This window comes from Perissodus microlepis, chromosome 4 (assembly GCF_051167445.1).
Source record: "Perissodus microlepis isolate ML-2025 ecotype Zambia chromosome 4, ASM5116744v1, whole genome shotgun sequence".
Classification (NCBI taxonomy): domain Eukaryota; kingdom Metazoa; phylum Chordata; class Actinopteri; order Cichliformes; family Cichlidae; genus Perissodus; species Perissodus microlepis.
Genome location: NC_140464.1, coordinates 32,808,753 through 32,834,606, shown reverse-complemented (window position 1 = coordinate 32,834,606; position 25,854 = coordinate 32,808,753). Strand labels below are relative to the sequence as shown.

General features: G+C 40.4%; 1 protein-coding gene across 5 annotated transcripts in view; it reads right to left on the bottom strand.

The window, feature by feature from the left end:
- Positions 1 to 25,854, bottom strand: part of prr12b (proline rich 12b) — a 73,501-nt gene that overhangs the window by 2,086 nt on the left and 45,561 nt on the right. For 2 of the 5 annotated variants that reach the window (XM_084927165.1, XM_084927166.1), the window contains exons 5-15: positions 25,547 to 25,759; positions 23,314 to 23,397; positions 20,922 to 21,732; positions 14,820 to 15,421; positions 14,612 to 14,728; positions 14,217 to 14,350; positions 13,134 to 13,960; positions 12,900 to 13,019; positions 4,255 to 4,352; positions 3,909 to 4,040; positions 988 to 1,083 (exon numbers count right to left, since the gene is read on the bottom strand). In XM_084927165.1, the coding sequence (XP_084783291.1) occupies positions 988 to 1,083; positions 3,909 to 4,040; positions 4,255 to 4,352; positions 12,900 to 13,019; positions 13,134 to 13,960; positions 14,217 to 14,350; positions 14,612 to 14,728; positions 14,820 to 15,421; positions 20,922 to 21,732; positions 23,314 to 23,397; positions 25,547 to 25,759 (3,234 nt within the window). Of the gene's footprint in view, positions 1 to 987; positions 1,084 to 2,772; positions 3,567 to 3,908; positions 4,041 to 4,254; positions 4,353 to 12,899; positions 13,020 to 13,133; positions 13,961 to 14,216; positions 14,351 to 14,611; positions 14,729 to 14,819; positions 15,422 to 20,921; positions 21,733 to 23,313; positions 23,398 to 25,546; positions 25,760 to 25,854 lie in introns of those variants that run through there. The other 3 variants (XM_084927167.1, XM_084927169.1, XM_084927168.1) reach the window with 3 other exon arrangements.

The following is a 25,854-nucleotide window of genomic DNA, read 5'->3' as shown; positions in this document are numbered from 1 at the left end:
GGGGCTAGCGATTTTTCCAGTCGGGCTACCAAAATCTATCTCTGCCCTGCCCGTCGGGCTATCGTAGGAAGGAAAAATATATGTCAATGCTTTTGCATTCTTTCGGAAATGTAGCTGGGTAATTATGTCATTGGCATCGGTGAGCCACTGTCAATATGTGACATATTGAAATCGCGTTTGAATTTGCGCTTGTTTTTTTGCAATCGCGCGAACTGTGAACTGAGAGCGACAGTACTGATTGGTGAGTGACGATAATTTGCGCACCAATTCCTCTGACATCGTCTTATCAATCGTTAGCTTACTATGCAAACATGACAAGTGAAATCTCCCGCAGCTTAAACATGTGAGAGGTTGATCGCGCAGAGAATCGCTGAGCTTACCACAAAACGGAAAAGTTATGACAAATCAGACTATAAGGCAAAAAGAAAGTGTCAAAATAAAAAACACGCACAAGGGTTAGGGTTAGGGTTAAATTTAAAAACTGTACTGTTGAGTTAAAATATATATTTATAATTTTAATAAATGACAAATTAAAAAGGCATGAACATTTTTTTTTGTATCGAAAAAATATCGAATCGTGACACCAAAGTATCGAACCGAACCGAACCGTGAATTTTGTGTATCGTTGCACCCCTAATATTTATATAGCACTTTTCACAGATAAAGATCACAAAGTGCTTAACAGTCAAATCAGAAATACAAATAATAATATAACACAATGATCAAATTAAATAAAAGTTTGTTCGTATAGAAATGTCTTCAGCTGCTTTTTAAGAGTCAACGGAGTCTGGACAGTGTAAAGACAATGGAAGAGAGCTCCACAGGCTTGGTGCCTGAAAGCTCCGATCCCCGTGTGCACGTGGGACCAACAGGAACTTCAGTAACTTTGTTAAACCAGCCATATAGGTGGTTTATGTTATATCATTTATTGTATCCCTAATATAATACACACTGGGTATTATAGCAACAGTGCAGCAAAATCCTTACCTCCTTCTTGCAATGCAGGAAGGTGTGATATTTGTAGTGGTGAAGAGAATGATACAGACTGTATATCCGGCAAATGTCAATCGAAAGTTTCATATCCTGAAAATGGTGATAGAAAAAGAATTGAGTTTCTTTCTACTAAAGTCTTTCATCTTAGTAATTACAGTATTATTTGAAAAAGTACAATTAATGATCAAAGCAACACAAGATTATTATTAGATATTATTATTAGACTCAATTGGCTTCTGTCAAAATGTAAAAGAACCCACCCACCACTTTAATCACACTCTAGATCTTGTTTTAACATATGGCATAGAAACTGAACATTTAACAGTGTTTCCTGAAAACCCTCTCCTGTCTGATCATTTCCTGATAACATTTACATTTACAATAACTGATTACACAGCAGTGGAGAGTAGACTTTATCACAGTAGATGTCTTTCTGAAAGCGCTGTAACTAAGTTTAAGAATATAATCCACCCACTGTTATCATCTTCAATGGCCTGTACCAACATAGAGCAGAGCAGCTATCTGAACGCTACTCCAACAGAGGTCGATTATCTTGTTAATAATTTTACCTCCTCACTACGTACGACTCTGGATACTGTAGCTCCGGTGAAAACTAAGGTCTCAAATCAGAAGTACCTGACTACCTAAAACTCCCTGAAAAGCCTTCAGTGAATCCAAAATGCTGCAGCAAGAGTCCTGACAGGGACTAGAAAGAGAGAGCAGATTTCTCCTGTATTGGCTTCCCTTCATTGGCTTCCTGTTAAATCCAGAATTCAAAATCCTGCTCCTCATATACAAGGTCTTAAATAATCAGGCCCCATCTTATCTTAATGACCTTGTAGTACCATATCACCCTATTAGAGCACTTCGCTCTCGCTCTGCAGGCCTACTTGTTGTTCCTAGAGTATTTAAAAGTAGAATGGGAGGCAGAGCCTTCAGTTTTCAGGCCCCTCTTCTGTGGAACCAGCTCCCAGTTTGGATTCAGGAGACAGACACTATCTCTACTTTCAAGATTAGGCTTCAAACTTTCCTTTTTTCTAAAGCATATAGTTAGGGCTGGACCAGGTGACCCTGAATCCTCCCTTAGTTATGCTGCAATAGACGTAGGCTGCCGGGGATTCCCATGATGCATTGAGTTTTTCCTTTCCAGTCACCTTTCTCACTCACTATGTATTAATAGACCTCTCTGCACTGAATCATATCTGTTATTAACCTCTGTCTCTCTTCCACAGCATGTCTTTTGTCCTTCCTTCTTCCCCTCACCCCAACCAGTCTCAGCAGATGGCCCCGCCCCTCCCTGAGCCTGGTTCTGCTGGAGGTTTCTTCCTGTTAAAAGGGAGTTTTTCCTTCCCACTGTCGCCAAAGTACTTGCTCATAGGGGGTCATATGATTGTTGGGTTTTTCTCTGTATGTATTCTTGTAGGGTCTACTGTACAATATAAAGCGCCTTGAGGCGACTGTTGTTGTGATTTGGAGCTGTATAAATAAAATTGAATTGAACTGAACTGAATTAAAGAAAGTTGTACACATAGTAGGTAACCTAAATATTTAACAAAAATGTGATGGTTCTTAACCCTTGAGGTGATGTTGTGTTTAATTCAATTCAATTCAGTTTTATTTATATTGCACCAAAGAAATAAAACTGAAGGTGAAACTCAAGGTGCTTTATAATGTAAGGTAAACACCCCACAATACCACAGACAAAACCCCAACAATTGTATGAACTCCTATAGACAAGCACTTTGGTGACAGTGGGAAGAAAAATCCCTTTTAGCAGAAACAAACCTCCGGCAAAACCAGGCTCAGGGAGGGATAGCTACCGCTACCAGCTGAGGGTGAGGGGAGGAAGGCAGGACATAAGATTCATGTTTACTTTTTACAAAAAATGTTTCTTTCATTAAAATTTAAAAAAAGGTCCCTCTGGTGATGGTGAAGGGTTTTATAGTTAACAAAAACTCAATTAAAAACTAAACCTAAACGTGTTAAACTATTTATTTAGTTAAAATAAAAATAAAAACTATAATTTTGAAAAAAGATTTAAACTAACAAAAAAATGTTTGTGAAAAAGTAAATAGAAATATCCTTAGTTTCTACAAAAGGTTATATGCTTTTCTTCTACTGATTGTAATTGTACTGACTGTACTGAACTGTGTGGATTTTTCTAAATCTTGCCTCTGACATATGCCCTGCACATAATAATTTTTAAAAAGATTCAGACTAACTGGTGTGATGATGTACTCATGTAGTGTGCAAAAGTTTTGACTCCATTATTTCTTTATGGTTAGGAAAATGGGAAATGCATTATATAAGGTAAAACCAGAGTTTGTACAATTCTAAAGAGCTTGACAGTCTGTAAATATTTGGTTATGACCACCTTTATTCTTCAACACAGCCTCACAACACAACTCTCTTAGGCAAGCTTCCCTGTATTTCTTTTAAGTCGTCTTCAGGAATGACTCTCCAGGCTTCTTGAAGGACATTCAAAGTTCTTCTTTGGATGTTGGCTGCGTTTTGTTCAGGTCTCTTTCAAGACCATTACACACTGCCTCAGTAATGTTGAAGTCACTGTCATGCTGAAAAATAAAGCTGTTGCCAATAAGTTGCATTCCAGATGGTAATGTATGGTGGATGAAAATCTGACTGTAGGTTTATGGTTTCATTATTTCGTCAATTTTGACAAGATCCCCCAAACCACTGGCTTAAATCCCTTTTTATACTTGAATGATCCATAGGTCAGTGTTCCACAACCAAAAAAATATTTCCTCTAAAAATGGACTAAAAGTGAGTGAAAAAGCTTTGAAAAACCTTCAGAGCGATTAGACAGCTGTTGGATAACAACAGATTGCCTTTCAGCTTGTAACACCAGGCACAGGGTATTGACTACATAAATGTGCAATGTCATAGCTTTTTCTCACCTGCTGCTTAGGAATGCTCCTCTTGATTCGGTTGAGAGTCTTGCGGTTGTAGCCCTCCCCACCAAGGTGAACTTTGACAACTCCAGATTCCACAGGATCTGCTGTCATTTTGGGGAATATATGTAAAGCCTCCTGGATGATGAAAGTAAATTGGCGTCATGAGACAAAGGTCACGTTTAGCTTAGGGCCACAAAGAATCAGATTTCTGCAAAGAAATGTTTTCAGTTAACAAAAATGTATCTGGTTTAACACTTAGACTATGGGGAATCATCTTCAACAAATCTCTAAAACAAAGTGATTTGAGAAGTGCCAAATAAAACCAAAACAGAAGGATATGAAGCTTTACCTGGTGCTGAGCACTCATGTTGACTCTCCTCAACAACTTCTTCTTCTGTTCACTGAGCATACTATCAATTTTCCTCATGGGCGGGAGGTATAATTCATCTGATGTGTTAAAGTAGTAGAATACTCATTTACTTTTAAACCTTACATTTTAATTCATGTCAGTGCAATTTTCAAAAGACTCTTGAAATGATGCCAAGTAATTTAATTAGTAGTTTTCCATTACTGGATACACTAAAAATAACAATAAAGATGGAGCATGCTGTCTTTGTCTTAGCAATTCATTTGCACCATTTTATCTTTAATTATTAAAAGGTCTTAAAATACTTGAAATCATTTGCATGGGTCAGCAGTTCATCCCTATCATAACCACCAAGATCTCGGACAGTCTGAGGTCGTGGTTAAATAGAGTCATTCCATCTATTTAAGGGAAACAAAACTGAACATAATGCATACGAGATGAAGGCCTATCAAAATAAAACAGGAAGTAACTAACACTAGGACTAGGACTAAGATATACTGACATAATTAAACATGGAAACCAGATGAAAATGGAGAAAGGACAAAGGAGACCACACAGACACGGGGACATAAATGGGACATAATGGGGAGACAGAAAGGAATCACAAAACAAGATAATTTAGAATACAAACAGAGAATAATACATCACAATGGAAAATAACAACCTACTAACATTACCAAATAAAAAGGCTTAACACAAGAGTTCTGAAAAAAGGAGCCAAACCCCACAAAAAATTCAAAATACCCAGGACAATGACTGGTTATTGTTTGTTTTACTCTATCCCTCATTTCAGTTATGCACTGTAAAATATAATATTGTGTTTAATTAAAAATATCAAGTAGACTGAGCTCAATTTTTATCAATTTGTTATTACAACTCAGTTTAAACTCCTAGGACCTGGCGTCCACATATGTGGACATCACATTTTCGGTTGTCTAGACCAAAATACTACATTTTGCTCTATAAGGGCCTGATCCACTTACGAGGACATTATACTGCCACTGTTCTATCGAAATTTTAAACAAATATCCTCATATGTGAATCTCATTTTTCTCAGGAACAAAAATTAGGTAAAAAAAAATCTGGTAATTCTTTGTTTTTACATTCATCAGGTGCCAATCAGCCCAAATAGCAAAGAAAGCATGCTGTGGAAGAGTTCTGGTCTTAGGAGGTTAAGTAAGTTACCAGTACTTTTTATTCAAAAAGCTGATAAACTCAGTTTATTTGAGTTGTCTTAAATTAGAAAAACTAAGTAAGCAGGAAATGTTGCTTCTCAGTGAGGAAGAATAAAGCGATATGGTTTGAAAATGCCATGTCGTCCCTCACACAGCTCAGTCCACATGTTCATGATGCCTGCTTTTTTTCTGGAATATGTTAAGCAAACCTGGAGAAGCTTCAGCTCAAGAGATCATTGTTGTCATTGCTGTGGATCTTTACGTGATACTCTGATTTGGTGAGTAAATGTTTACTCTTATTCAAACTGTTTTTGTGGCTTTTCTCAGTTTAGCACCAGGTTTATGAACTTGCTAGCTAACTAGTGTTAGCCTAGCATTGCTGCTGCCTCTGGGCTCATGTTACTTAAAAATTAACCCCACAGCTTTAAAAATGTTATATGAAAATCTCTCTGTGAAATTTTCTGTTGACTGTTTGAAACAGAAACGTGAGCAGCTACTTGATAAGATAGGGTGACCATATTTTTTTAATGGTGAAATTAAAAAATGTGATATAGGCTTTTACAAGTCAACAAGGGCAAAAGAATAACACAAAAACCTCTGGAATTAAATAATGGTACAGAAATAAGGCCTCATCTGTATAAGAAAGATTACCAGTACCGGGACGGTACGAGGGAAAGTTTTTTGCAGTTTGTCTGCAAAGCTGCAGTTGTGCTTTGGCATCTTTTAAACACCACTAGGCACTGCTGCACGCTGTCTCTCCCGTCTGTGAGCACAGAACAACAACTCACAAAGCAGCAGCTCGGGGATGAAGTCACACATATGGGTCCTCTGTAGGAAAAGCCGGACATTTTCATTAATCTTGAAAATCCCCCAGAATGCCCCGGACAGAACATGATCTTTTCCTGTCTTCTCTTATTAGACTTGAGATATGACTGCACTATGCTGTTGCTGATGACCCCAGTAAATTCTACAAGACATGCTGTGTAAGTAAATACAAACACTGAGAGTTTGGTCTGCATTTATTCAAAGATCATATCCCATAGACTTAGTTTAGAGGGACCACACTGTCTGCACTGTATATAGTGAAGTCTGCAAGTTTTTGAACAGTGCAATTTGTTTTGTGCCCAAATTATTTTGCAGATCATCAGAATGAAAGTTATTGGCCATGTTTGCAGAGCCCTTTTTAAAAATATGCTTTCATAACATTAATGTGTGTGGGGTGGTGGACAGGGCTATCCAGACTGACAAGTGGGACACTGAATGCCAGCTCTCCGGTGGGGACGGAGCCTGAGGTTGTCTAAATTGGTGTCTGTTCTATAGTAAATGAAGAAAAAATGTTTTAAGAAAGCAAATATGTTGGTGTTCTAAAAAATATGTTTGTTTTCTTGCAGGACACCAGGAGAGATGAGTCCACACACATCCACTGCCACTGTACTTAAGGGAAGTTACAGACTTTCTTCTGCACCTACATTTGGATCACCTCGATCCATGATAGTCATTCAGGCAGTAATGCCTGGACTGGAAACAAGCATCCTTAAAATATTACAATATTCTAGCTCCTGTGTTGGAATGAAAAACAAATGTGTTGTTTAAACTACAGACAATAAATACATTTTATATTGATTATATCAGTAATGTAACTTTCAAAACAAAGTTGTGGAAAGCCTAAACTTAGTTTCAGAATAATTAAATTTGAGACTTTGTTTCATTGTAAGATTATAACAATGATGGTAATATAACTGTTTGTTGTTCAGCAGAACAGTGTCCAGCATGCTGGCTCATGTACCTTTTTACATTTGAAAATAAAAGTTGGGCTGATTTTAACACCATCACAAGAAGTGATGTTAAATGTTAATTATTCTTTTGAATCATACTTGCATTCAGCATTATATTAATATAAGTGTTGTACTAGAAATGTCAAATATGATAAAACATAATGCCGGGCTCTAGAGTGCGACCAACCTGGTTGCAGCAGGATGATTATGTTAGTTTAAATGAATCAACACCCCTTAGTCATTCTAACTACCAGAAACCTCGAAGCACAGGCCGAGGGGGCGGTGTGGCAGCAATTTTTCACACCAGCCTATTAATCAACCAAAGACCCAGACAGACTTTTAATTCATTTGAAAGCCTGATGCTTAGCCTCGTCCACCCCAGCTGTAAAACTCAGAAACCAGTCTTACTTGTTATCATCTATCGTCCACCTGGGCCTTACACAGAGTTTCTGTCTGATTTCTCAGACTTTTTATCTGATTTAGTTCTGAGCTCAGATAAAATAATTATTGTGGGTGATTTTAACATCCACGTAGATGCTAAAAATGACAGCCTCAACATGGCATTTAATCTGTTATTAGACTCAATTGGCTTCTGTCAAAATGTAAAAGAACCCACCCACCACTTTAATCACACTCTAGATCTTGTTTTAACACATGGCATAGAAACTGAACATTTAACAGTGTTTCCTGAAAACCCTCTGCTGTCTGATCATTTCCTGATAACATTTACATTTACAATAATTGATTACAAGCAGCGGAGAGTAGACTTTATCACAGTAGATGTCTTTCTGAAAGCGCTGTAACTAAGTTTAAGAATATAATCCACCCACTGTTATCATCTTCAATGCCCTGTACCAACACAGAGCAGAGCAGCTATCTGAACGCTACTCCAACAGAGGTCGATCATCTTGTTAATAATTTTATCTCCTCACTACGTACGACTCTGGATACTGTAGCTCCGGTGAAAACTAAGGTCTCAAATCAGAAGTACCTGACTCCGTGGTATAATTCTCAAACACGTAGCCTAAAGCAAATGACTCGTAATCTGGAGAGGAAATGGCATGTCACAGATTTAGAGGATCATCATTTAGCCTGGAGAAATAGTTTGCTGCTTTATAAGAAAGCCCTCCGCAAAGCCAGAACATCTTACTATTCATCACTGATTGAAGAAAATAAGAACAACCCCAGGTTTCTCTTCAGCTCTGTAGCCAGGCTGACAAACAGTCAGAGCTCTGTTGAGCCAACCATCCCTTTAACGTTAACTAGTAATGACTTCATGAACTTCTTCACAAATAAAATTTTAATCATTAGAGAAAAAATTACCAATAATCATCCCACAGATGTAATATTATCAACAGCTACTCTTAGTACCATTGATGTTAAGTTAGACTCTTTTTCTCCAATTGATCTTTCTGAGTTAACTTCAATAATTACTTCCTCCAAACCATCAACGTGTCTTTTAGACCCCATTCCTACAAAACTGCTCAAAGAAGTCCTGCCATTAATTAATGCTTCGATCTTAAATATGATCAACCTATCTCTAATAATCAGCTATGTACCACAGGCCTTCAAGCTGGCTGTAGTTAAACCTTTACTCAAAAAGCATCTCTAGACCCAGCAGTCTTAGCTAATTATAGGCCAATCTCCAACCTTCCTTTCATATCAAACATCCTTGAAAGAGTAGTTGTCAAACAGCTAACAGATCATCTGCAGAGGAACGGCTTATTTGAAGAGTTTCAGTCAGGTTTCAGAGCTCATCACAGCACAGAAACAGCTTTAGTGAAGGTTACAAATGATCTTCTTATGGCCTCTGACAGTGGACTCATCTCTGTGCTTGTCCTGCTAGACCTCAGTGCAGCGTTCGATACTGTCGACCATAATATCCTATTAGAGCGATTAGAACATGCTGTAGGTATTACAGGTACTGTGCTGCAGTGGTTTGTATCATATCTATCTAATAGACTCCAGTTTGTGCATGTAAATGGAGAGTCCTCTTCACACACTGAGGTTAATTATGGAGTTCCACAGGGTTCAGTGCTAGGACCAATTCTGTTTACATTATACATGCTTCCCTTAGGCAGCATCATTAGAAGACTTAGCATACATTTACACTGCTATGCAGATGACACCCAGCTCTATCTGTGCATGAAGCCAGATAACACACACCAATGAGTTAAACTGCAGGAATGTCTTAAAGACATAAAGACCTGGATGGCCGCTAACTTTCTGCTTCTTAATTCAAATCAAACTGAAGTTATTGTACTCGGCCCTGAAAATCTTAGAAATATGGTATCCAGGGGCAGATCTAGAAGGGTGGCATGGGGTAGCAAGTGCCACCCTAAAATGATCTCTTGCCACCCCAAGTGCCACCCCAGTTTTGCATATGACAGTGTTGTTTATTAAAATAAGATAGCATTAACAGTTTGAGCGTAGTTACTGTCAACAGTGAATATAAATGCTAAAACTGAATATATTGGATAGTGTCTCCCCCTCCACCAGTAACAAATGGTTCAGCCCATAGCAGGACCGGCTTTTTTCTTATTTTCAGTAGCAAGCGATGTTTATGATTGTGCCAGAGCACATTCTGAACAACACCATGGGAATTTCGCTTTTTACACAGGTGGGTGGATGTTAAACTCTGGAAATGGAAGGAAGGTGACTGTTATTTACCCTCCGTGGTCCACGGACACGCTGCACCTCCAAATCACATGACTGATGTAAGCTGACACAGCAACAAGCTGCAGCCACGCTGAGTCTCTGTTTCAGCCCACATTGAAAATTCGGACTTCAAAGTTTTTAAATTTTAATTACAGGCCAGTAAATCCAGAGTTATGATAATATATATCAGCCACGCTTTTTTCTAAACACTGTCGTCACGTTTGTGTGTGTGTGTGTTTTAAGCGTTTTCTAAGGACAGCGCGAAAACAGTAAAGAAAGAAAAAAAGCCACGTTTCCTATCGGTGGAAAAATGCACCATGTCGACCAATTAAAAAAAAACAGTCAACACGTGGGATTTGATTGTTTAGGAAGAGGGAAAAGTTTGGGGAGTGACGGTAACGGCAGCGAGACTTTTTTTTAAATGGTTGTAGAAAATGAAAAGAACGGCAGGTGTATTGTCTGCATTTTTAGATAAATAGTTGTTTATGTTTACAAAATGTACATTTTATATTTGCATTTCAAGTTATAAAAATTTAATGTTTTTTTTTTTTTTACAGTAAAAAAATACTACAAGGATTTTAAGTTCTTTGTGTGATTTCAGATCAGTAATACTAATGCAGTATGTCAGTGAAAAAAACAACTAAATTCAGTTGAGCTGAAAAGATACCAAACAAGGCAACGGGGAAAAAAAATAAAATGAAACAATCTGAGGGTGAAATACAAACGTAAACTCAAAAGGAGCCAAAAATGTCCGGTTGTATTTCAGACCTCAGAGGGTTAATCCAACAAATCATGAAAAATTAGGTTTACATGTTTGTTCATGACAGTGCAGATTTCTGACATTTTGTGTAATTTAAGCTGTAACAATGTGATTGTTTTCTAACAGTGTGAAACTTAGACCTGTGTTTGTAAATGAAGCGCCCCATGTTGTGTAGCTTTCTGGATTTTATAATTGTTGTACTAAATATTAATTTATTATACGGGCTATACAGTACATAGCATCAAAACTCACATGTTTTATGTAACTAAAGTGTGTAATCATGTGGGCTACAGACAATAATTAAGTTCTAGACTATATTTATATGAAAAGCATGTATACTTACTGCATTTGAATTATTCTAACCATAGGTAACCACCTGCATATGTGTTTGAAAAAAAAAGGCTTCGATTTTGCCACCCCATTTGATTTCTTTGCCACCCTCATGCCACCCTAAGAAAATTTCTCTAGATCCGCCCCTGATGGTATCTAAGCAGATTCTTACTCTGGATGGCATTACCTTGGCCTCCAGTAACACTGTGAGGAACCTTGGAGTCATTTTTGACCAGGACATGTCCTTCAACACATATATTAAACAAATATGTAAGACTGCTTTCTTCCATCTGTGCAACATCTCTAAAGTTAGAAATATCCTGTCTCAGAGTGACGCTGAAAAACTAGTTCATGCATTTATTACTTCCAAGCTGGACGACTGTAATTCATTATTATCAGGAAGTCCTAAAAACTCCCTGAAAAGCCTTCAGTTAATCCAAAATGCTGCAGCAAGAGTCCTGACAGGGACTAGAAAGAGAGAGCAGATTTCTCCTGTTTTGGCTTCCCTTCATTGGCTTCCTGTTAAATCCAGAATTTAAAATCCTGCTCCTCACATACAAGGTCTTAAATAATCAGGCCCCATCTTATCTTAATGACCTTGTAGTACCATATCACCCTATTAGAGCACTTCGCTCTCACACTGCAGGCCTACTTGTTGTTCCTAGAGTATTTAAAAGTAGAATGGGAGGCAGAGCCTTCAGTTTTCAGGCCCCTCTTCTGTGGAACCAGCTTCCAGTTTGGATTCAGGAGACAGACACTATCTCTACTTTCAAGATTAGGCTTCAAACTTTCCTTTTTGCTAAATCATATAGTTAGGGCTGGACCAGGTGACCCTGAATCCTCCCTTAGTTATGCTGCAATAGACGTAGGCTGCCGGGGATTCCCATGTTGCATTGAGTTTCTCCTTTCTAGTCTTGTTAGATTGTTAGTTAATCATTTACAAATGAATATTGTCTGTATGGACAGCAATTTTGCCCCCTTAAAAGTGCACATGTAAAACTGTGGTTTTAAGCGATGCAGTTGAAACATTTGGGTGCACCTAACTTTTGTGCTGGTGCGCCTAAGAAAAAAAGTTAGGCACACCAGTGCAACCGTGGCAAAAAGTTAGTCTAGAGCCCTGTAATGTGATTTTTTTTAAAGTAAGTTACCACAAATTGTTATTTAATTTAGTACAACTTGAAATGTTTGTCAGTGGGTAAACAATTAGTACTGCACAGTCAGAAACATCAAGTTATTCTTAGTACTGCATACTTGCAATGAATGAGTTGTCCTAACAGTCATAAGTAAGCTTTACTTAGTGTTTTTAAGGCAACGAGTTGCACATACAAGTTATAGGTACTCTTTAAGATTTGTTTGAATTAATTTGATTGGGGATTGGTTAATTGGTAACTCTAAATTGCCCATAGGTGCAAATGTGAGTGTGAATGGTTGTCTGTCTCTATGTGTTAGCGCTGCAACAGACTGGCAACCTGTCCAAGGTGTACCCCGCCTCTTGCCCTAAGACAGCTGGGATAGGCTCCACCCCCACCCCCGCGACCCTGACAAGGATAAGTGGAAGAGAATGGATGGATGGATGGATGGATGGATGGGTGGACAACACCGAAGAGAATGGGTCAACGTTCTTCTGTCAATAATATAGCAACTCCATCTACTTAGTTCAACGACTGTTTTTGCCATCAAATGCAAAATGAGCTAATATATTTCACCAAATACTAAAATGGCTCAGTTTAAACATTTGATATGTTTTTATATGTGTTGAAATGCTGAATAAAAATGTGAAATTTCCAAATACTGCATTCTGTTTTTCTTTGCATATTACAAAAAATCTTGGAATCATACAGACAGACATGCATGCATGCATTCTCCATTTTCTTGGAGAATGCTTTTCTCTGACTTAAGACTACGGTGTTGTTTGAACTGAGTGCTCACCATCTGTGTCCTCTAGGGCTTGAATCATATCAGGGTCAAGTGCTGTGCTGACCAACATCTCCACATAGCTCCTGAACATGTCCCTCATGGCTCGACTGTTTACTCCACCCCGCGCAGGCCCTAAAACACAAAACAAGCTGCACAGAGACCTGGACACAGTAATTGTTGGTTGAAGACAATGGCAATGGGTTAAAAATAAATGTGTGCATCATATGCACTCAAAGAACAGCTGACCTTCATCATCACTGAGTAAGGAGTAGTCGGACTCAGATGAAGAGGACAGCACCGCCTTCAACCATTTCTTCCTTTTCTTGGGTGGAGGCTCAGCCTTGTCCTTTGAAGTCTTGGCTCTTCCCTGAAATGCCATCTTTATGTCTCCTCGGTTCTTCTCTTCTTTTAATGCCATTGTATAATCTCTGTTGACTTGCTCCATGTTCTCCTTTTTTTCTTTTTCCTGAGCTTTCTCCTTTTCTTTCGGCTCACCATCTGTCTCCATGTCGCTCTGCTGTCTGTCCTTCTGGTCTCTGTGCCTCTCTCCCCATTCCCTCTCCTGTCTCTCCCTAAGTTTTTGTTCTCTCTCTCTCTCCTGTTTCTCCTTTTCTATCCTCTCCCTCTCTTTTTGTTCTCTCAGTGATCTTTCCTTTTCTTTCCATCCTCTCTCTTGGTTCATCCTTTCCCTCTGCTCCCTATCCTGTTTTTCCTTTTTCCTTTGCTGCCTCTCTTTAAGTTCCCTTTCTTTTTTCTCCTTCTCCCTTCTTTCACTCTCACTTTCCTTCTTCCATTCCATTTTCACATCTCTGTGACCCCTCTCATTTTGTTCTCCACCATCTTTTTCTTTCTTGTGCCTCTCTTCTTCTTGCTGTTCTTTGCGATCTCTCTCCTCCTTCCTTTCTCTTTCCTTATGTTCCTTTTCTACTTTTTTCCTTGTTTCTCTCTCTCTTCTTTCTCTTTCTCTCTGCTCCATTAGCTCTCTTTCATTCCGTCTCTCCTTGTGTCGACTATCTATTCGAGGTTGGCTCTGATTGTGAATGGTCAGCAGCTGTTTAGGTAGAGGCTGGCGTCTGTCAGTTAGTAGACATGAGGAGAGACACTAACTTAATTGGTGTTTGTCTTAAGCACAGGCACATGAAACATAGATTAATTCAAATGTTGAAATTAGTCACTGAATTGTTTTTGTGTGGTACAGTCTATGTCTGTGTTGAGAGTTCATCAACAAGTTTTATGGGAGGGGGGAGTTTGGGCCTGGTAATCCAGGGTAACCTTGATGCAGGCCAGTTCTGGTTACCCTTTCCACTCAGTGTCTTTCTCTCGCCTTACCTCAGAGTCAGGCCAGCTCTGTGCCATGGCTTTCGTGAACACACTCTGACGTAATCTTTTTTGTTGACATTCTCCAAGAACTTCACATATAAACGCTGGTAGTGCACTTTGGCATCACCAAAGTAACCCAAATACTGAGAGAACAGACAACAATTAATATGTCATAAAGAGATATATTTGTAAAAATTCTAATGTTGCAAAGAATAAAATGATCCATTCTACAGAAAACTGCTTTAATGTTACATTTTAATAGGCTGAGAAGAGAAAAAAGTCAAGCATCAAAGAGACTGGCTCTGGGAACAATACCAGGTCTGTGTTGAACTGTTTTGAACCCAGAGCTGTCCACCAACAGTTTATGTCCTTAAACATACACTACGTCTTTTTGAAAAACTCACATTACTTGTTGCACAGAACTGCCTTTGACCATCTTTGATCTCTGGGCTGAATTTCTGGAGCAAAGCTTTTTGCACCCTCCAGATAGGTGGAGGCTCTCGGCCTGTCTGCAAGGCCATCTAGTGACACAGACAGACAGTCAGCGTATATTATGGCTGGTAAGTTATCTATTCAGAACACATACTTCCTGAGACCTGTGGCATGACTCACCTTAAGAGTACCAATGTCCTCTGTTCGCACCACAAACTCATCCCGCTCACGGAAGATTCCCTCACCTCCACTCTCACTGTCTTCTTCTTCACTCTCCCCAGCGATGGCAGCATCAGCCTGCTTCTTTGCCAGGTGAAGGGAGGTAAGACGCTGGGATTGTGGGGCCTCCTCTGGCGTTGGAGGTGATGGTGGGTGAGAGGACAATGAAGAGGGTGAGGAGGATAAAGTGGAAAAGTAAGGCAACCCAGCTTCAGGTTCCTGATCCTGATCAGAGGATGATGGGGGAGGTGTGGTGGATGGGGGCGGGGTCGATTGGCCGAAGGGAAGGTTGAACAGGGGTGACGATGGGATGACTGGTGGCGAGGTGGAGGGGGGTGAGGAGGTGGCTGCAGTTGAAGCCTGCTGGTAGGAGGATTGCGGCATATGCTGATTAGAAGAAAGATCATTTGGACTGACTTCTTCCTCATTCTGTTGGACTGGTGGTGGGGAAGGTACAGAGATTGACGGGGGAGGGAGAGGCGATGGTGATGAGTATGTGAGCGGTGAGGAGGAGATGAATGGTGATGGAGGTGCAGGAGCAGGCACACGTCCTGATGGTAAATCTGAAAGAAAAGCCACAGGGTGAGTTTACAATATTACTTGAAAAGACTTCGGGCATACCGGGCATTTGCTCGGTGGCCCGGTGACTTTTTCTTTCTTTGTAACGGTATAAACAATGAAAGGTGGTGGATTGGCCAGATGCTGGTCGGTGTGTAAAAATAACTCAGTTGTTTGGTGGTGGCTGTGGCGGTGCTCAGTAATAATAATAATAATAATGGATTGCATTTATATAGCGCTTTTCAGGGCCCTAGAAGCGCTGTACAATTCCACTATTCATTCACTCTCACATTCACACACTGGTAGAAGCAGCTACAGTTGTAGCCACAGCTGCCCTGGGGCAGACTGACAGAAGCGAGGCTGCCATATCAGATTCACTTCCTCAGATTCAGTAACATTAGCAAGTGGTGGAGGCCAGCAGGTGGATGAGAGAAAGGGGAGGCAGGAGGAGGAGAGACCCGAGGCGGCCGCCGGTCCGAGTGTCAGGTGAACTGAACTTCAGGTAAGAAGTTATGACCTGCAGTCTATCTGGGTCAGATATGAACCGTTTGGATCTTTAGCCATCAGAATTGTTGTCTTAAGGCCAAGAAAGATGCCAAGCGGATTTATTTCACCAAGTGGATCATCATGGCCTTACCATATTGGTCCATTTGATTGACCTTTATTATAATTATGAATTTATTTTATTTTCGGTTGCTACAAACGGGACAGACATGACTGGGGGATAGGACAGGGAGAAAGAATGAAAGAAAGAGAGGGAGAGAAAGAAAACCAAAGGGGAGAAGAGACGGTGAGAAGGGGGGGAAGAAAGGAAAAAACAAACAAACAAACAAAACGCCTGGATCACCTGTATGGAGAAAAAAAAACAGAAGAGAAAGCAAACAACAAAGAGCAACATAATAAAAAAAACAGCACCATCACAATAAACTAGCTAGCAGTAGATAACAGTAGATACTAAATAATAAACGATATTGTGCAGCACGCAAGATAGACAGCGCACAATGTGCTTTGAGGCAGCAGCCAAGAAAGGTGTAGTCCGCGTCTGTGAACACCCGTGTGTACACCTGTGTGCACACCTGTGTGGATCAGCACGCTTGTATTCCAAAGGTTTCTCCATGTAACGATCTGCTAGGGAGTGTGGGGAGCCATAGCCCCGTCCACCAGGGTATGAAGCAGGTATGGAGGAGATCCAGGCCCCAGATATCCAGAGGCCCCAGAGTACAAGGACCCGAGGAGGACCACCAAAGGGGGGGGAACTGTGCCACCCTCCTGGGAAGAGCTGAGTAGAGCCCCAAAGGAGAGGTCACCCCGCAGCTACGGAGCAGAGGCCAGAGGGGGTTGCAGTGGCGTGCCCGCGGGCTCTGCCGGCAGCCAGCTGTGCCAGAGAGGACCGAGCTTCAGGCCCAGAGGCCAGAGGCCTGAGGGCATCCCACCCCCCGGAAGGAGCCCAGCCGGGCCACAGGCGCCCGGCCCCGCCAATCGGCCACCAGGAGTGAGCCGGTACATGCATGAGCGCCCAGCCCCAGACGACAAGGACCACCAACACACCAACGTCTGAGGGCATCAGCCACCGGCAGGGAGTGTGGTGAGGGGAGATAGGCCTCCGTACTTTGGAGGGCCTGAGATGTACCCAGAGAGGTTGAGTCTAAGACCCAACCTGACATATAGACACAGACAAACAGGCACATGCGGACACAAACGTGCATTCCCACCCTATATGCACAACCAAATACTCGGCACTCACCCAACGTGTAGACAGACACAAATAGACACTGCACAGACAGTCGCACTCCCCAAACATACTCTATATCCCAGGTCCAGGTACCCCCGCCCTCAGAGGGGCAAGCCGCACCTAGACCCAGGAGATGTAACCCTTCTCTCTGGGGTGGAGGCAAGCGGACCACCTCCTTATCTGCAGTAGCAGGGAGGCCCCGCATCCCAGACCCCAGTCTGACGGCCAGCACCTCCTCCCAGCCCCCCAGCCCTGACGGCTAACAGAACCGGGGTGAGTGAAGACCTCAAACCTCCCTATGCCCGCTCATATGTAGTGTTGCTGTGTGCTGTTCTAAAGTGCATTTAAAACTCAGGAGAGCATGGTACTAGCTTCCTCTCAGAGAGCAGCACGGCTCCTCCCGAAAACCCTTAGTGTCTAAGAAGCCATCTATGTCCACTGTGAGCGACCATCTTTGAACAGAGGCGGGGGTTTACGACACCAACTCTCTGCCATCTATAATCCAGTTTTGAGATCCCTTCCCAGACGCCTTAACGCCCACTCACATCCTGGGCCATCTGACCTCAGGAATTCGCATGATAAGGTGGGGCCAGGTTTCACAATGAACACACCCGAAACTCTGGCTGATTGGGACCCACACCCAGTTTCACACCTTGGCTCAGGCGATTAGAAGATCATCAGGGGGTCCTTTTGTCCCTCTGTGGGGGGATACTCCCACTAGGTTTATATCTGGGACTCTCCACCATTTGACCTTAGAACTGAAGAAGCTTCTCGGATGAGAGGTGAAACGTCTTCAAGTAAACTTAAAGAAGTCCAGACGCTTTTCTTTGCAAGCTCCTTTGACTACGATGACCTGGATGACTGAGAACCTTCACAGACACCTTAGTGTCTAAATGCATTTAAAATTGAGGGTAGGGCACCAGCGCCAGAGGTGGGTTGGAGTACAACGACCATCCTCCGGATGCTGTAAAACGTGGAGTTTATTTTCGTTGTGCTGACTTTTTACAGTCAGTTACAATAACTTGTACTGCGTGCTAGCTAGCATGACGGAGTTTCTATACAGCTGGGTGGCTGCTGTGATGTTACTGATAGTGAACTTTATTTTGTTCACAAGGTTAGTTAGTAGAGTTGCCAACCGTCCTGTAAAAAGACGAAATCGTTCCGTATTGAGAGAAAATATTACTCGTTTCGTGTTGAGGTGAAAAGGAACAGTTTGTCCCGGACTTCAGCTAGAATGGAAAAAGACACAAAGCTGGATTTATTCTGTGTCTTTGCTGCAGCTGCCTCTTCTTCTCTCATTCTCTCCCCCCCCTCTCCTGTTGCTACTTCAGTCATGAAACTGATCAATGATCAGCTGATCGGCTTTTCTCTCTTGTTTGTTTATCGTCCACTTTGCGCCAGAAAGAAGAAACCAGCGGATGTCGCGCTAAACAACAGCAGCACGTTTAAGCTTGATCAGCTGTTGTTAGAATTTATTTAATATTAATTTCTAGTATCAGCTGATGTTTGCTGGAGCCACAGCTGTAAAGCTGCTGGTCATGATGTCGGTTTGGATATGTGGTGAGAGGGAAACATGAAGATGAAACCAGGAGATGTCCTTACTGAATCATCAGAGCTGAACAGGTGATGGAGAAACAGGTTTACCTTTCAGGTGACATGAATGAGTTGAAGTTATGAACTGTTTCTGAGAGACAAATAACACCAGGATCCTTTTTTTTATGTAGCTGACAGCTGGTAACTGTGCAGGGGCGGGTCTAGCAAAGTGTTGCCAGGGGGGCAGGTAGGGCATTAACAGGGAGAGGGGGCACAAAGAAATACTTTCTTATTCTGATTTAAAATGTCTCACTTTTATTAAATAATTATCTGAAGCTTACAACCAAAGTTTTTATCTGACGTAAAATGTATAGAAATCATACATATAACATCGAAGCAGCTGGAATCCACAGCTGTGCGTGTTCATGGAGCTGCATTTTCACCTGCTGGACATCACTACCTGACAAGTTTAACTGTCTTCAGAACATTGCAGAGGCCTTATTGACAGTATTTGGCTCTACATATCTGTGTGAGCAGATTTTCTCTCACATGAGTCCTCAGGCAGCCGTCTGAATGCTGGACAATGGGAGACCTGTGTCTCTGAGTGGGAGACCAGAGATCACATTAACATGTGTGTCTCTGTATTAACAAACATGCCATATTGGCACAGTTTATTTTTCTTATCATTGTTGTGAGGAGACCATAAATAGCATTTGCATTTTCTGTTGTACAGTTCATTTGCTGTTATGGATAAAAAGTCTTTTTTTGTTTCATAATAGCTGATAACTATTCGCTGATAGCTGCCAGCATCTGCAAACAAATATAATTCTATAAAGTGGTTCTATATAGTGTGTAACTGTTCATATAGAGCATTATTAAATTTATTGCTAATGCAATCATATGGCACACTGACTTCTGAGGAAATTTTAAATGGCACTCATCATCAGAAAGACTGATCTAGAGAATTTTGTCGTGTCCAAATTCATGGGCTGCATCCTCCTGAGGACCCGGCCTTCGCGGTCTATGTGGGCCGGGTCCTCAGAAGGTCGGGTAGACCGGAAGCCTTCAGATTTGCGTCACCGCTGTCTCGGTGGACTTTAATAAGCTCAGCCGTCTGCTCCTTGCTATCTAAATTATAACAGGACACTGGTGTAAATTCTCGACCATCTCACACTTCTGTTTCAGTTTTCTGTGTGATGTTTATTCAGCTGTGTGAAAACTATAACTTTAGTCTCAGCCAAACCAGTTTACTCAAGAACAAATAAAACACGAAAAAGCCAAACAATAACATTTTAGGTTATATAAGTGACTTACGTTTAACCTCAGTAGCGAAAGACCGCGGTGATCTGAAAATGATGTGCCGGGAGTTTGCCATTCTCGGCGGCTCTAGTGACCCTCGACCTCCTGGTCAGCTATCGAGCTGGTGGGTGTCAGATCTCCGAAAACGTCGGAGCACTTTTGCAAATATGTGATGTCTTGTAAACCGAGCAGATATCTGACGTTTACACAGCTACATTCACGCCTCAAAATATCTTAAAAGTTTATTTTGTGACCCAGAAAGAGTAATATTACAACTAAGTAGCTGCCGCCATTGTTGGAATTCAACTTTTGCGAGATCTCGCAAAAGTTTTGCGAGATCCCGAGTTTGTTTTGCGAGATCTCGCAAAAGTTCGTCTTCATTTTTTTTTCTCCTATGTCCCCTGCGGGGCTCCGTAAATATGTGATGTCTTGATAAACCGAGCAGATATTTGGAGTTTACACGGCTACATGCTCGCCTGAAAATATCTTTAAAGTTTATTTTGTGACCCAGAAAGAATAATAAGAGTAATATTAAAACTTAGTAGCGGCCGCCATTGTTGAAAACTGGAATTGGCTGAGCAGTGCTATGAATTCTGGGATATGGTGGGCCACGAAGGACACACCCGACCCATCCTTCAAATTCGGGGAAAAGGAGGACACATTAGTCGGCTGCATTTGGAAGAGTCTACGAATTTGGACAGCCTTGTGACATAATCGGTCTACAAATGCGGCCTCAGGAGGATGCAGCCCATGAATTTGGACACGACACATTTTTAGAAATTTGACAGTGGAGACAATGTTTTAACAGAGAGACACTAACATCTACAACCAAGCTGAAGTTACACATGTGTTAAATGGAGGCCATCTCACAGATGAGCACCACAGAACATAACTACAAACTGAAGCTGTTAAAGAGGAAATAAGAGGACAAATATAAATACCATCATGGCCCTCCATAATCTGCGTGTCAGATGCTGTATCCTCCCTCTCCTGCTTTTCCGCTGGTCCCTGCAACATATTGTGTGAATGCCTCATGTTTTCTTCTTTGCTTGCCATCTCCTCGCCTTCCTCCTTGCTGTTTTCTTCTTCTCTTTCATGCTGAGATCCTACCCCCTCCATGTCCGACAGTGTGGAGATCATTTTTTGTTCCTCACGTGTGTTTTGTTTACTTTGTGGGTTATGCTGAGTGTGTGCAAGTGCCCCATCTTTTATGCTCTCCATACTAGGAATGAGGGGAGAATTGGTCTTGAGAGGCGGGCTGAGCGACGGCTCCTGTGGCGTGGGTGGAGAAAGCATGGGTTGTGCTTTGACTACTGCAGAAGCCACTGCAGCAGCCAGTGAGTGTGGAGTGTCATAGAGGGCAGAGATTGCAGATGAGATGCTGTTCTGCAAGTCCTGGTTCTTATTTACTGAATCCTCCTCATCAGAGGAGAAAGAGGGGAGAGTCTCCAGGTTTCTTTTCAGTTCATCATCCAGAGGTTTGCAGGGACTTTGGCAGCTACTGAGGGTTAGGTCTGGCCCTTCACCCGGGCTGCCATCGCTGAACTGTTCTGGAGGCTGCTGGGGAGAAGTTGGTGGTAGGGGAGGAGATGGTGAGGATAAGCATTTAATTCCTCCCCTCATAGAGGAACAGGTTTCTTGGTTGCCTCCATCATGTCTTGGTTCAAGGGCTGGCTGTTTTTTACCTGTCTTCAGAAAATCCAAAAAAGAGGCCATAAAGCTTGGTTTGAAGTCAAAGACCTTCTCGTCAATCTGTAAAAAAGCAGACGCTAATAACTGATGGTGTTATGACATAATAATTGCCAGCATTCACTTAGAAAGACTACAGTGGACATCTATTCAAAGGCTGTCTTCTTGTATTTGTGTCAGTGTTGATGGTATACTTGCACATAAACCACTACTTTGGACACTGATGTGTCCCTCCATACACATCAGTTGTTCACCTAAGTGGCTGCATTTTTAACTTGAGAGATTCTGCAGATCTTTGCTCCCCACTGCTGTCAGACTCCAGAACAAAGACTTTGCAGATGACCAAACACACACATCCACACATGTGAAATAAAGTGCAATTTTTCTTTTTTCTGACAACGTACTATTTAATTCAGTTGTATATAGTATTTAATGCAGTTGTATATAGTATTTAATGCAGTTGTATATAGTATTTAATTCAGTTGTATATAGTATTTAATGCAGTTGTATATAGTATTTAATTCAGTTGTATATAGTATTTAATGCAGTTGTATATAGTATTTAATTCAGTTGTATATAGTATTTAATGCAGTTGTATATAGTATCCTATTCTTATCATCTTATCCAATTCCATTATTTTTCTTAATTTTTGCTACTGTAACTTTGCACTGTCCACTTTCTGCTGTGACACAACAAATTTCCCACGTGTGGGACTAATAAAGGTTATCTTATCTTATTTTAAGGTAAATGACAGATTTGTTATTTGATCTATAAAGTCCAAACCCTACAAGTTTGCTATGATGTGATAAAACAGAGTATTTTGTGTCAAAGTTTACTTTCATGGACAGAGCTACGTAGGCCTCAGTGAGTGACTTTTACACAATATGCCCTTCAGCAAACAGTGAACCCACTCTGCAACTTCACATGCTTATCAAATATCTAGAAGAAATACATTTTACAAGCTAAGTTGTTGCAGGTGTGGCATCCCATTACTGTAGCACACTGCACTCTTTCGAACAATTCATTCTTTCACAAATGAAACAAACTGGCCAGGTAACTGACAACAGCTGAATTCAAATCATTGTATTGACCCAATACGTTTGTCCATGTATTGCGTATATAGCTTATAGCAAATAAAGAGACACCCTTTGTGCTGAATTTTTTACATGTGGAATAAACAACAATCTAACTTTTCCATTATAATAAAGTTTGTAAGAGCTGTGAAGGAGTTTTCCACTTTAGCAGTAAATACAGATCTTGGTAGTACAGCTTAACAGCCAGCAGATGGCACTAAGGTCTTGTGCTGAAAAATGCAGTAACTGTGGCAACAGCTGCCTTGGTGGCAGGCATCGCTCTCCTCTTCGTTTTGTAAGCCAGAAAAAGCTGGCTGTCAATCAGCCTTATCCACTTTCTTCCCAAATTATACAAATTAAAATAGTGTTGATGTTGTTGTTCTTTTGTTCCACTGCAGACTCTACCAGGGATCAGTGCCACATTATTTCACAGGTATTGTCTAAATGCCTATAACTACCTGATTTATGAAGAAATCCTTCTTCCAGAGGCTTGAATTTGAATAGATGACATATGAATTATATATGAAGCTCCTGGCTTTCCTCATTTATGCAATGGAGTAAAGGAACTTACTGAATTTGAGAGTTTCTGCATAGCAGTCCAGGCTTCAGGATTCAGTGAATTGTCAATTTCTTTCTTCCAACCATCCACCACCAGCTGTTTTACAGTTAAAAACGTAATGACAAGGGTAAATAAATATATAACAAAGGATAGGTCAAACCATTACAGAGAAAGGTTAAACTTGATACCCAGTTTAGCTATAATGAGTATTGTTATTGAACCAATAATTATTGTCTCAGGAAATTAAACACAAGAAAAACAGCAATGTTTTTGCTGTACTGTCCTGCAACGTCGTTGTCTTTCACCCATTTTGAAGGTGGAGTCCTACAGATGCCAAGTCGGCACTTTAACACTTAGTCTGTTTTTTTACTTGCAGTGCTAACAACATTTACTAAATAATAAGACTTTTGCTTAAATGTGCAATTACTGACTTTCATTTTGGGGGAAATTTCAGGTGTCCCTTATACTGAGAATATTGATTGTACATACAGAGCATCTTCCCGTTGCCATGGCAACTACCTTTTGTTTCACTCTAGCATGAAACCCAAAGTTGAAACTGCCATGTAAAAGCAGTCAGCTTCCACTCATGGTGACAGTTGTTTCTCCCACACATTCACAGACAACACTGAGATGCAAGACCTCAGCACATGGTGCTTAAACACCCCAAATGATATTACATGACTACAAGGATAAATCTGTTTCTGCTCATTGTTTATTCTGAACTTCACTTTATAACATGGCTCATAACTGAAGGTCTGATTCCCCCATCTTAAAGTAGTTTTTAAATGTGTTTTTTTTTAAAAAACATTTTTAATGTAGGCCATTTAATTTACCTGCAAAGACTTACTAATGGGCATACTAGAATAAAGAGTTACAATTCCAGTTTTTATATGAATGAAGAAAGAAATTATACTGTCAGTAATTATAAGTAGTGTTTGATTTCCATGCATTTTAGCAGAATAATGAGCAACATTGTTGAGAAGAGCCAGAGAATTTTCTCCCTCAGATTCATTTTCATGACAAAAAGAAACAAAGAAGAAAAGAATGGCTATAAAAAAGAAAAGCAAAGAAGCAGACACTAACATAAATGTACAAATAAAGAGAAATATAAATAAAAGTACTGTTTATTATTATGTTAATTATTTTACAATCAGTTTTGTTTTTTATTTAAATAAAAAACAAATTCTTCTATTGGAGTCTTTCTTCATTCACAAACGTTTGGTTTTTGTAGTTTTCTTATAGTGCTTTTGAAAGTTGAAGTTGAACAATATTTATTTAAAAAAATTAATTTTGCTCTATTGTTCTCACTCTCTCTCTCTCTCTCTCTCTCTCTCTCTCATTAGACAGGCAAAGGCCTTCATCATATTTTTATATATAAAACATATATGTTGTATTATAAAAGGATAGTGGAATAGTCAAACAGCCATCAGCACACAAAGAAAATGAATATTAAATAAAGCTGTGAAAACATTAAATGACTCAATAACAAATTGATATATAAAAATGTACACACATAAGGTCGTTTGTATCTAAAAATACAGCATATTTACAGTGTAAGATGGAGAAAGTTAGACACTAATTAAAATTACTTACAGTATTATGAATGTCTCATTTCTGTAAAACACCTCAAAGTTACCCACTACTTCATTTCTTTAAAAATATTGTTACCCGCTTATTCTACTAAACCTATCAGTAAGTATTTATGGACCAATTAAATTACAAAAAAATCACAAAAGGTTCATACTGGTTATATGATAATTTTTGTAAAGCAGAGGATGGCAGATTTGATTCTCCCTATGTCTCTGAGCTCTTTTTTTTTTTTAAACTATTTTCTTGTTCACTAAAAACAAAATCTACTCTTCAGATAATTATGTTTTCGCTTAAACAGTAATTTCTTTTGTTTACAGAATTAGTCATCTGGCTTTCCCATAAAAAAAAGTCCCCCCATTCTTAAAATATAATCTGACTCAGGGGAGAAAACTTTCACCTTCGGCCTGCCTCGCACTGCGAACTTCCTTGATATCATGTGGGGATATCAAGCCGTTAGAAGTTCGGCTAAATGTAGTTGTATCCTGCAGGGATAATGAGGAAGTGAATGATCGTCCAGAAAAAATGCTAGGAATGGAATGACACCTTTAGACATCTGTTTCCAAAATGTTATAGTGTAGCAGATAAAATACACTTTTATCAGACATTTCTATTGCAGCTTTTATGAGAAGCCTCTTTTCTTCTTAGTTTTCTTTACCTCCTTAGCTCTCTGCTGATGTATCATCATCTCGTCTTTTGTCTGATTCACCTCATTTCTGTTGTAGTCAACAGTGGTAGTGGGACCAGGACTCAAGCCCAGAGATGGTGCTGACCCCACCGATCCCTCAGAGAGAACAGGCTCACTGCTGGATAGCGAGTCTGTCCTCAACAAGGACTCTGGTGGAGACATAGTGGCAAGGGGCAGTTTGATCTGAGAAAAAGATAGGTTATTAAGTACTAAGAAGAATCCAAGCTAAGACAGGTTTTACCCTGCTTAGGATCATGATTCCAGATTTACATACCAGA